General features: G+C 43.5%; 1 protein-coding gene across 1 annotated transcript in view; it reads right to left on the reverse strand.

Moving 5' to 3' along the window:
• LOC102378771 (thiamin pyrophosphokinase 1) overlaps window positions 1-13108 on the reverse strand; it is a 344925-nt gene that overhangs the window by 16512 nt on the left and 315305 nt on the right. Inside the window, exon 6 of the mRNA XM_006022162.3 lies at window positions 7350-7445. Within this exon, the coding sequence (XP_006022224.3) occupies window positions 7350-7445 (96 nt within the window). The remainder of the gene's footprint in view (window positions 1-7349; window positions 7446-13108) is intronic.

Consider the following 13108-nt stretch of genomic DNA (forward strand, 5'->3'; position numbering starts at 1 on the left):
TCATCCTGTGATCAACCATAAACTTGAGGTCCCTTTCAGCCATTATGCTGGCCAGGACACCTCCTCCTAACCTATATTCATGTCGCTGGTTACTTCTGCCCAGACAAAGCACTCTGCATGTATCCTTATTGAACTGCATCTGGTTCTGCTCCATCCATCTTTCCAGCTTGTCCAGGTACTCCTGGATTCTCATCCTATTCCCTAGTGTGACTGCTGTTCCCCATAGCTTAGTATCATCCACAAACTTGGCCAGCATGCTTTCCACATCCTCATCTAAATTGCTAATAAAGATGCTGAACAGCACGGGTCCAAGAACTGAACCCTGTGGGACACCACTAGCCACCTCCCGCCAAGACAATACAGACCCATCCACTAACACTCTCTGGGTTCAACCCCTTAGCCAGTTCCCAACCCACCTGACAGTGGATTCTGCCAGTCCACAATCCCCGTTTGTTGTTTTTTTATAAAAGTGTCATGGGAGACCATATTGAAGGCCTTTTTAAAATCCAAGTATATGACATCAACCGCATCTCCCACATCTAAACAGTTTGTTACCTGATCATAGGAAGCAGCGAGGTTGGTCAGACACAACATGCCCACAATGAAACCGTGAAGATGACAAAATAATAGATTTCATTTAACCTATTGAAAATGCAACTGCTACTTTCAACTGGAAAGAGTATTCTCTTTCCTTTCTGAAAGCTTATTTGTAAAAGAAGGCACTCAAAAAGGTAGCTGCGGGTGATGGACAGAATAGGTAGTTGGGGAATAATGTTGGACATAAGTAGGGTTTTTTTTAGTATTGAAAGAGAAACAGACCAGACTATCAAACATGGTGAGAAAAACATGTTGAAAGACACCAAAAGCTGTATGGAATTTGAATACATGATATTTCTATGGTCCTGAATTTCCTGGATGCATCTGAGTCCCATGTAAGAGGTGAGAGTGCTTTGGTTTCACAGTAAACAGCTTTAAACATGCTATTGATGCTGTCTCTTGGAAAATCTTACAAGCCCAATGCCAGAACAGGAAGAATGACAATGCAAAAGAGAGAGAGAAACTAATTCTAAGTGGCAAGGTTAAGTTTGCATGAAGAAAGGCCACTGACCCAATTTTCCCTTCAGTTAATGTTAATATCAAGTAGTTCAGTTGAGTTGCTCATGAGTTATTTTAGGCAGGTGTGCTGCCCACTGGATAGAATTCTGACAACTGAGTTCAGCCTGAGCTCTATACACCTCTGTTTTCCACTTGTAAAATAGGTATAATGATACTGGATTCTTTTGTAAAATCATCTGTCATCTACTCACGGAAAGTAAGAAGCAGGTATTATTATTTTAAGTGAATAAGACCTTCCTAAATTGGAACGGCATCTTGAAGTTTTGTTTATTATGTGACAAGAAATAGGGAGAACCTGTCTGGAGAACCCAGAAGTACTTCTGGCCCACTTCCGGGTCCACCGATGAGCATGAGGGGGACTCCCTTGCGCTCCTGTGGGATGCTCCATCTGCCCCACAATCTCAGCGTTCACAAGCCACACCTGGTACCTCGAGGTGTATAGAAAAAACATAAAAAGCTGTGTCTATGGCCAAATCACTGATTCTCTGAATCAGAATCAAACCTTCAGATTCAGTTTCAGATTCGGCCAAATCGAATTGAGACAGTGACCCGAATCAGCAAATCAAATCAGTCTCCCGAATCAGGCCGAATCCAAATTGAATACTGCCTGCTTCGCACACCCATGCCATCTACCTAAGAAAGCTGGGTTTCAATGAGTATTAGATACAATAATATATTGGGCCAGAGAAGAATAATTCTAAATATGTATACTTAAAAATATTTAAATGAAGGAAAAAAACTTCAAATATTCATATGAAAGAGGGCTTCCCAGTTCAAGTGTTAAGTAGAATATGCACACACAATGACTGGACGGATCCTAAACAGTACAAAGCAGTGATTTTCAACCTTTTTGGACTTGAGGCACTCCTCATTGGACACAAGGCACCCCTCACTGGATTTGAGACATCCCTCCATAACTTTTGTGAATTGAGTGGGATCCAATTTCAAAAATTAATTTTATATTACAGTGCTTACCTATTTGCCGAGGGGCTAGGCAGTGGTGGTGGTGGATCAATCAGGCAGGGACAAGACTGCATTTATTTGCTTAGTTTAACTGCTTATCTCCTCACACCTTGAGGCACATTTCAAAGGATCTGGTGGCATGTGGTACCCTGGTGGCACACAGCACATGGTTGAGAATCACTGGTCTAGAGACAGCTCATCAGGAGGGAGAATTTTCCTGCCATGGAGGTGTGTCGCACACCTGCTAAGCAGGTAGACAGCCATGAGCTACAAGAAAGATGTAAAACAGTGAAAGAGATCTGATGGCCTGGATGCTGGCAACTCACAACGTTTAGGTATCAAATTCTGTATGGCTTTACCTCACCTCTCCATCCATCCATGTAATCTAATTTAAAAACCAGTCGGACTGCAGAAGCATTAAATTAGGGCAACATATGGTTTTGGAATGTTAGTAGAATAGTCTTGGTTACTGCCCTCAAATGCACCAAAGCCCCTAATTATAAATATACACAACAATGATCCAGACATTACAAAACTACACTCTGATATTCTATTGTGCATGATGTAGCTACAGATACATGGTGCAGCACCAGGTTATACACCAAAAATAAATGCCTCAGAAATATAAGATGTCGTTTTGAGCCCTCACACGAGCTTTTCCTTGACAGGGAAAAGTAATCACATACGTTTAGCAAGAGATACTCTGAGAAAATTAACAAAAATTTCCCCTCTCAAATCTGCACGGTGAATTGCAACTGATAGTTTACCTTCCCTACAGGCAAAGACCTTGCACTGACAGTGAGAAACAAATAAACGTAGTCTATTCCCAAGCCAATCAAGGAACATCTCTGTCAGAGATCCAGACTCCTCATTGCTTCATTTTGCTCAGACAGAATATGCCATAGCTGACTGCAGGCATGTAGTATATACCTTGAGTGCAACTTATTTTCTAGGTTTATATCACTGAGTACCAAAATAAACAACGAATGAAAGACAAGCTTGCAAGTTCAATATATGTTGAGCATAATGAATGGAAGATGCTTTCATTGTATTGTAATTTTAACATGGGCCCACAGAAAAAGCAGGATTGTAGGGGCTTCCTGATATACTATTATTTGATAAATACAGTAATCCAGCTGGCATGTAAAAATGAACCCGTATATGTGATTTCAGTTCTGGAATCTGGAAAAAGACACTTATCGCACAGTCTTATGGCTCATCACCATTTCCTCCTGGAGATCAAGCTGACTGTCATGATTAGCCTTTGTCACAGAATTAGATAAGCTGTTTTTCTTCTGAGGTGATAATTGCTTGAAGGGTATTTGGCTGTACTCAATAGCGTTTTAGCTGCATGGTTTTGGGGTTGTCTGACTCATCTTTGATCCTTTAAATCGCAAATCCTGCAATTTGTATGCCTAAAATTAGAAAATTATATATATATATAATTTAAATGGGGCCAGCGTTTCAGAAGTACTAAGTACTTAGGCCTGTGCAAATAGGGAAGGATTCGATCCAGATTCGGCTGATTCGGAGCGCAGTGATTCAATTCGGAGATTCGGATCATTGTCCCAAATCAATTTGCCTGAGTTGGCTTTGGAAGATTTGGCTATTTGGATTGGCTGGGGAGAGCTTAAGGAGAAACCTCCATAGCTGCCCTGCACAGCCCCATCCCCCGCCCAGCCCCAGCCTAGTCCCAGCACTTGGAAACCCCCGCCTCCAAAACCCCTGCACTTACCGGCTGTAGCAGGGGTGATTGGGGCCTCCGGGTGCTCGTGGCAGAGCCCCCCCCATGCAACGCGGGGCAGTAGGGACCGCCCCTTCCACCTGGCACCCACACAGCAACTGCCTCATGGCGTGGATGCAGCGTGGCTTGGCAGGGTGCTGTGCACTGCCTGGGAGCTGGAGCTGCTGGGGCTGAGCAGCAGTGCTGGGCTCTGGCTGACATGTGGATCCTCCTGACCTCCCAGACGGTGTGCCAACCTGTGCTGCACCCACGAAATGAGACAACTGCCACGTGGATGCCAAGCAGGGGTAGGGGTGATCCCCACTCACCCCCAATACTCTGTGCTGTGTGGGGGGGCTCTGCCACAGGTGCCCAGAGGCCACAGTCGCCACTGCTGCAGTCAGTGAGTACAGGGCTTTTTTTTTTTTAAAGCTCCACACTCACCAGATGCAACAGTAGCAACTGGAGCCTCTGGGTACTCATGGCAGAGCCCCCCCATGCAGTGCGGGGCAGTGGGGGGAAGCGGGGATTGAAACCCTCCCCCCCACTTGGCACCTGTGCGGCAGCTATTGCATAGCGCAGGAGCAACACAGCTCAGCTCAGCAGAGCAGGGCACCGCACACTGTCTGGGAGCTGGGGCAGCTGGGGCTGAGCAGTGCTGGGCTCGAGCCGACACATGCAGCCACTCCAGCTCCCAGGCAGTGCGCCGCCCGAGCTCCCAGACAGCGTGTCAACCTGTGCTGCACCCATGCGATGAGACAACTGCCACGTGGATGCCAAGCAGGGGTAGGGCCCTGCCGAGCCATGTGGCACCCGCACCATGGGGCAGCTGCTGCATGGGTGCCAAGCAGTGGGGGAGCAATCCTTGCTGTCCCCCCACTGCCCCATGATGCATGAGCCTTTAGAGGCCCCAATCGCCACTGCCAGAGCCAGCGAGTGCAGGGTTTTTCTGGTTTTTTGTTTTTTTTTTAAGTGCCAGGAGGCTGGGCTGGGTCAGACAGGGGACAGGGCTGGGCAAGGCAGCCATGGGGGCTTCTCCTGCAGCTCCTCCAGCTGTGCCTGCCTCTGCCCTGGAGGGAAGAGCCATGGGGGTTATGCCCTGCTGCAGCTTGCTGAGCTGGCATGGGGGGGAGGGCACGATGCAAGTGTGGCTCACTCTGGGCAGTAGTAGGGCATAGCCCCTGCTCCTAGCACTGCTGCACCCACATCAGCACTGGGAGCAGGGGCTCTGCCCTGCCACCACTTGTCATCCAGAGTTGGGGGTGAGTTGGGGGAGAGCTTCACACAGTCCTATTAAGTATTACTAAGTATCTCCCTCCTAACTGAAGTCAACAAGTACGAGGTAACTATAAATCAGAATCTAGACATCAACATAGGCAAAAATGTATGGCTGCACTCTCCAACTAGAAATAAGTTATAATTCTGACATTGAACAGAGGGGAACTTCAACCCTAACTGAAGGATTTAAGTTTGTGATGCAAGTTTGGATATGACACGGGCATTAAATATAGGTGGACTGAAGCAATAGTTGCTTCCAGGAACTCCTTTATGGCAGAAAATGCAAAGGCTAAAAGGAAAATGTGTATTTTCAGTTAACCTGAAGAGATCAACAGATGGTATGTTAGATACTTTCTGGAACACATACTCTGAGTGAAAAATTGTTAGCTTTTAATAAATGTAATACATAGGCTTGAGAAAACTTGCCCTTTTCAGTTGTTGTATCCTCAGAAAAGCACCAGGTTAGTATTGAATTCAAAGTTGGTACCCTCAGTTGCCATTACATACAGCAGCACAACAATATAATTGAATAGAAGTAGTGTTGGGTATAGTGCTTTGGCATGCATTCTGAACAATTACTACAATTATACTTAGGCTAGTACTTCACAAAATGTCATCAAGGGTTTGCAGTGCAATATCCTTCACCCAGCTGAATAATGCCTTACATTAGTAACTGAAAGACTGAAAGGGAGATCAAGGCATTCAAAGATTTAAGGAGTCAGCTACTTGTTGTAGGAATGCATTTGTAAATGTCTTATTCCCATTGCTCTAACTTTGCATTTATAATTCATTTTCAAATCTCTTGCAGCATCCCTGTGAAAACCAATCTTGGAACAGCACCTTTACTCTAGCCCCTCTTCACTCAGGAACATAAGTACAGCAGAATCGGTTCCAAAGTTCTGGTTTCTATACTGTGATAGGGAGTCTGTATTTATGGCAAAGCAAGTAAAATGGGACACTGTTGGGAGCTTCTTCAGCAGACTTTGAAATGGCCAATGGACATGCTTCTATTTCACAAGATCAAGGCATTTCTAAAGAGATTCTAAGCAAAACTGATGTACCATGTGTAAGGGACTGGTAGGGGGTGCAGGTGCCCCCCGTGACAGAGCCGGTGCCCCCCCTGACAGCCGACGCTGATACTGTCGGTAGGGCTGGTGCCCGCCCTGATAGGGCCGCTGCCATCAGTGGCTTCTGCAGGTGCCCCGCCAGATTCAGGAGGCACCAGTCACTCATGGTACCATGTATATGCTTAGAGGTTAAGGAAATGGAGTGATCACTGGCATTTCCTCTTCCTTGTCTCCAGCTGTAGGAGAAAGACTCACAGGAAAGTGGTTATCTTCAGGCCCATCCATTGCAGTGAAAAAGTTTAGTGCCTCCTTCATTGCTTACCTTGTGAGGGAGAGAGGGAAGGCAAGAGATGGGTAGGCATTTCCTACTTTCCCTTTCTCTTTTGTGTTCCGCAGGTGGGTCGCCCTGCTGGCCTTTTCCCAGGCTGATTGCAGGTAAAGGTGACAGAACTTTCTTTAGTGATTAAGTGCTTTCGTATCTGATGCAACTGCTGTGTCACTGGAGAGGAGCCCCAGTATCTCCTCAGCACCAGTTCCTTTCCAGCTGCTTATGATAACCTCTTCTATCCAGTGAACTCAGCTATTTATCTCCCAGAGAAGACAACCAGGTGAGTTCTCCCAAACAAAAAAAAGTGAGAGAAAAGGCAGTACACTCTCCATCTGGTTTTAGAAGAGAAGCAAGATCTAAACTCCTCTATGTCCCTCTTGGGGGAACCCTTTCTTTTTCTGCCAATAACCCCCTTTTCCCACATCCCTTTTATTTTAATAGGGACTTGCATAATGAGGTACTGCTCACCATGAGTATAAGTAGCAGAACAGTGTTCATTGCCTTCTTTACTCTTCTGTCTAAGAAAGGCAACATCCAGATGGCCCCAGTTTGAAAACTTATTTACATGCCCAACTAGGATCCTTGACTTGAACACCAGGGCCAGCATCCAGCCACAAATCGCTTTTCAGCACTTCATTAACCCAAATCAATATAAACTGTCTTTCAAGGAAGCTGATGTTTGTTTGTCTAGCCACACTGGGTAATCTCACTTAGCAAGAGCATAGATATTTATTAGCTGTGCAGTAAAATATGGCAAAGATTCAGACTAGCTACAGTAAATAACCACTTCATTGCAGAGTACACTTGATGCAGAAACCTCAGTGTGCTGGGGAGTTATTACTACAGAACACAGATGAAGATCCACTGGATTTACCTGCAGGCCCTTTTCTTCTATCCTTGTCTGGAGGATCTGAAGGCACTTGGTAAAGTCAGTCAAATCTTGATCCAGGGTCTCTATGAGCTCACACCCCTAGTGGTAAGAATGGAAATGAGAAGGAAAATGTCAGTTCTCTCTCAATTTCATGAAGAATGTACGGTCTTCATAAATTTACCTACAGTAGACTTGCCCATAAGTCCTGGCATGCAGAGGCTGAGTCATAGTACACTTGATCTGAGTCTACTCGAGGCCAAAAAGCAATTAAGCTTAGCTAGGTATGAAAAGTCTGACCAAATGCAAAAAACTGAAAACACTGTTGCCTACTTCCTCACACACTGCCCATGCCAAAGGCCAAAAAATTTAAAAAAATTAATGCAGACACTATTAGAGTGGCACTGGGTGTGCCAATAATCACACCTGAGACCAAGCACAATGCTGGTCATATCCTAGACACACACCACGGGGCAGGTATGTTATTTCTTTTTCCTTCCTTTGATGTGTGAGTCGAGTTGAGTAGGTGGTGTATACTCATGGTAGTGCGCTGCAGCATTGTTGAAAGCAGGGTCAACATGCTCAAAGAGACTATTTGTGGGTGTAGTTGAGTATGATCCTCGAGTGTCTTGCTATATTGGCATCTTTCTGAGGGATGAGAATAGCAAGCACTCAGTACTGTACAGGATCAGCGGTTGCCCTTGTCCTCTAGAGTGCTGCAATCATTACGTTTCTGCTACATATTGAAACGTACATATAAATGTAAGGCCACAAAAACGTCACCTTCCTGGAACTAGTAAAGTGGTACAAGTTAATTTGCAGTGATTTAATAATCAAACCTCCTTACCCCCTGATAAGTTACAGAAGCAAGGACATGTTAAAATGGGGCAGGAGCAGCAGTTCAGATTTCTTAATTCAGAGCTAAAACAATTTCTAAGCCTTTGCCAAAGAGCTGAGTAAGGAAAACTGAAGTATGTCTACCATATAAAGTTGCCATTCAAAGAGGTTTCAAGGATACAAAACACCCATGCAAGATCATAAATTACAATAAAAACTATACTTGCTAGATTTAGAGGTTCCCTTACCTACCACTTCAAGGTCTCTCTATAGCCTTCCTGGCTCTATCACTGTCTGACTCATTTTGTACTTCTGCCATGTACTGTAGCGACTGAAAAGAAAATGAGGTTTTCGTTACTCATTACATACTTGTGTCTAAAATATGATGTATAAAATGTTGGTAAGACAAAAGAAAACAAAGCTTGATAAAATTTCCCCACCTCTTTGGTTTACAAGTCTACAAACTAGACTTTACAGGCACATCTTAAAAAAGATGTGCCTTACTGTTTCCATGTGCAAATAACAAAGCAGTGTCTTTTTTGACAGCTGATAGTATTCTAAATGTTTTTTTTTCCAGGTAGCAACTGAAGTTAAAAGGGGCATATTATGCACAAACAGCTTCCTCCCGACACAGGAACCTGGTAAGGCGCTATTCCTACCAGAGTAGGAAGAACCTAGCATTGATGGCAGGCTTTTGGAAGACTGTGGGAACACAAGCCACCCAACTTTAACAGAGGTAGAGAGGGCTGCAATGAGTCTGTTGCTGATGGCGTTACACTCAGTGCCACCAATACAAGTGTAATGCATGAAAGACACCAATACCTGGATGAGATCTAAGTTTTCTACCACTCAAGGAAAATACGACTCCAGATGGTTTGATGGAGTATTACTTAAAGGAGGAAGTCCTTGACATTCTTAGTACTAGGTAACTTAAAAAAAAAAAGTCATATATAACATTTAGCACTCAGGAGAATCACGGGAAGAGGTTGGACGATCAGGGAGTATCTGGATGATCAGGGACAATCTAGGGCACTGGTCTCCAACCTTCTTAAGTAGGAGATCACCTTTGGCATTTAAAAGCAACCCAAGATCTACCGTGTGCCACTGCCACCCCTCCTTCGCCATGCCCAGCAGGTAAGGTTGCTATGTCTTTTAGTTGTGTGACAGGGTTGATTATGTAGTTTTAGTAATAGGTTAGATAAGAACTTTTTTGGGAAGGTTTGGATAAGACTAATCCAGGCTCAGGCAGAGGGCTGAACTAGATGACATTCAGAGGGCTCTTCTAGCCCCACTTTTCTAGGATTCTATGACATATAAAATATATTTAATACTATGGATTAATGAGGAAGCACACAACTTCTGCAGAGAAGGGTGCTGTTCATTACCTCTAAAATTATTACTAGGTAAGCAGAGTAGAACTTTGTAGAGATACCCACATGAATTCCACTGATGCCATGGCACTTAAAGCGGATGGTGAGTGAATCCCTTGATAATCTCATAATAAATACATTCAGTTGATAAACCTAATTAGTCCCAGATGTTATTGTTATAAAAATGTTTTTAAGTTTATTTCTTCAACATGTTATTACTTTGCATACCTACATTACATGGCACTACAGAATGCATCAAAGGATCCAAACATCACAAAGCTCTTTCCAAATCCCACACAATTCTTGGGAGCATTGCATTAAACATCTGAGTACAGTGCCATTTAAAAACTGAGGAAGTTCTACATGGCAAAGAATGCCCTGGAATTGATGTTTGGACTTGAATAATTCTGTCCTCTAAATGAAGCCACACTTCTGCACCAAAAAGCTTCCAGTTGGGATTCTCTTCAAAGCTTGTTTCTTCATCTGATGCCCACAACAGTGGGCGTATGGAGGAATTCATTTCCATTCACAAAATATAGACACTGGTGTTGTTGGGTCCCTGGAAGAGAAGTCTTCCTGTCAGATTGTTTTCTACCCAATTTGGAACCTTTAACCAACTGGTTTTCACAGGTTGGACCACCTCATTGATCCAGGCATAACATATGTTTGTCATCATACCTGATTCTTAGATTTTCTACTCTTAAAAATCGTCTCTCTTTAGTCTCCCTCAAAAATGACTAAACTTTGGGGTGACCTTTTTACCTGAAGGGGCTTACTTAGTTTTATTCTCTCTCATACCGCAGGCTGTCTGACCTAACCAAAACAACTGTGGTCTCAGTCATCATCTCAAAGCATGTGTGCTTATTACAGAAAGTACATCATGCTATCCAACATGATCAGCAAACTGTTTTTACTCTCAGGCTTTTGGACAATGAAGAGAAACTAAACAATTAGATAGAATAAGATGGGCACTCTTTAAAGGGTAGTTACACCTCAAGTGAAGTCATGGGGCTTCATGAACCAAGAGCTGATGAACTGTGTGTGTAAATCTGTTTCATCTTTTGCAACCTTAGATTGGAAAATCACAGGACAAAACTCAAGGAGGTATTGCTCCAACCCTACAAAAGATTTTCATGGAGTTGATCATCTTTGTCAAAAAGTTTGATTGAACCCAAAACTGGGGAGGCTTTTGGTTCTTAGTGTCAGCAACATTTTGCTGAAAAACCTAGGCAGCCTTTTTTGAACTTGCTAAACTGACAAGTTGGAATAGACCTGCTAAATAGGATTCTTTAGCTGGAGCCCACTTGAGAAGGGGAGTTATAATATTCAGTAAGAGTTGGACAGACTCGTAATTTTCTATCACTAGTAGCAAGGGAGACCAAGTTATGACAGATTGCATGAACAGACACGGAGCCTCCCCATACCTTTAGATTTCCTTAATGAAGAAACCCTACATTTTCACAACAATTCTTACAACAATAAACTGAAGATGACAGATGATGACTAAATCAATGGCAGAGAAGGCTATTGCCAAGCTCAGGAAAAAGGATAAGCAGCAGTTGCTAACTCTTAAATTTACAGCAGAGAAGGAAGGTCTTTTATCTTTTGCCAGGACTATTCCTTGGCTCCACAGAGCTGCCAGAAATATGTGGTTTATAGGTACTGATTTATAAATAATAGATTTTAAACCCCCTCAGCACTTTTGAAGTATCCCTTTCTGCAATCACTAGCAGAGTCTAATCTCCTTCTAGCATAGTCAGTTTCTGGCAACTTCAGGCAAGCTAGTTTTGCATCCAACCCAGGGAAGGTTAAACTGTTCCACTCTATTATTCCAGTGGGGGTTTTTATCAGCTCGATTATTCTATATATTTTTTAGATTGCATATACACACAAATATACTTGTGAATACTCTACGTCTAATTTAAAGGAAAACAAAATCATTTAAGAATAGCTACTACATGCTTCTTAGAAGAAGCAAGTTCAAAATGGTGGGGATGCAGGGTGCTGCAGTGAAATATGGCAGCTCCTGGGGAAGTGCCAGATTTCCTGTATTTTCGAGTGCCAGCAGTAAATTGAGCCTTGCTAGAATCTTGCACACATGGTCACTATTGGTACAGACACACAATGACATGTTTACTCTGAAATATTTTCAATTTATTCCAGAGGAAAAGTGGGGTGTACACAAGATGCACAGCAACTAGTCTGGTGGAAATGCTGATCTCCAGTGTAAAAGTTATTTTGGAAGAAGCCAGCTAATAATTTTGTGTACATCTGTGTTGCATATCCACCACCACTAGCAATTTCAGTCTAAATAGCCAGCCTGCTCAAGGCAAACCAGATCTCCCAGCACCTACTGGAAAAGTGCTGTAATAGGGTCCACTTTAGGTATCCAGCTTGGGAGAGCTGATAGCATGTCTGCTCTTTTATTACAGAGTAAAATCCAGGCTCAATTACTTTTCAGTGATCATGCTGCATGCCTATACCTTATAAAAAATCCTTGAAGAAAGATTGCTGTTATTAAGGACAGGTTACTGCACCCATGAAACTACAAAAAAAAGACAACTCCCAAAAACAAACCAAATATGTTTTTGAGGTTACTTGCAAAAAATCCAGTCACAACCTACATATTCCTACTCAAACTCCGCACTGAGTGAAGCTTCAGCAGTAAACCATATTCTCTTTTGGGTCCTATAGTATTTCATATTGAAAAATACAGAGAAAATTTTGTCACCAAAACTATTCCTGCTACTGCATGGTAAATAGAGATTCACCATTCTCATTCACCACAAAAACAAAACTAGTGACCTACCAAATTCACCATCTTGTGGATTTGGCAGAAACTGTGAATTTGGTAGGTTCCTCATGAAAAATGGAGTAAGTGTGGGGCTATGAAAAGGCAGGACAATAGCAGTGAGCCAGCGGGAGGAAGAAAGGCAGCTGCAAACAGAAAAGGGCAGGAAGCCCCAGTATCCTGGAGGGAGAGGAAGGGACTGGCTGAGGGGTCCTGAAAGTCCTACCCTTCCCTGGAGGTTGACAAATGATCATCTGCCAAACTCCAGGGAGGGGCGGGAGCCTCCCCCTCTGATTGGCTGAGGGGCCCCAGAAGTCCTGCCCCTCCCCAGAGATTGAGAGGTGGCCATCTGTCAATCTCCAGAGAGAGGTAGGACTTCTGGGGCTCCTCAGCCAATCAGAGGCATTGCAGGGGAGAGGGGAGGCACTGTGCTCCGTCATGAAAATTGCGCTAGGGCCACAAAATACAGAGGCAGCCTCCATGAATTAGGGAGGCCCCTAAACAGAACTGCCTTGGAAAGTTTGGCTTTTTCAGAATTATTCTTGTTGCCAATCTCTTTATAGCATCGTATTTGGTACCAAGTTTAGCAAGAATGTTTTGAGGAAACTCATGTCAGTAGTTGTTAGATTTTCCTTCATCCTCTATATGACCTTGTCAGAATAACAGAACTTCCCATGGAAATTCATGATCATTGACTGATAAGAGGCTTTAGACAAATTTGTTACTACTGACAACCAAATCTAATATGTTATATTGCAGTTTCTGAC

Source organism: Alligator sinensis, unplaced genomic scaffold (genome assembly GCF_000455745.1).
Source record: "Alligator sinensis unplaced genomic scaffold, ASM45574v1 scaffold213_1, whole genome shotgun sequence".
In the NCBI taxonomy this organism is placed as follows: Eukaryota; Metazoa; Chordata; order Crocodylia; family Alligatoridae; genus Alligator; species Alligator sinensis.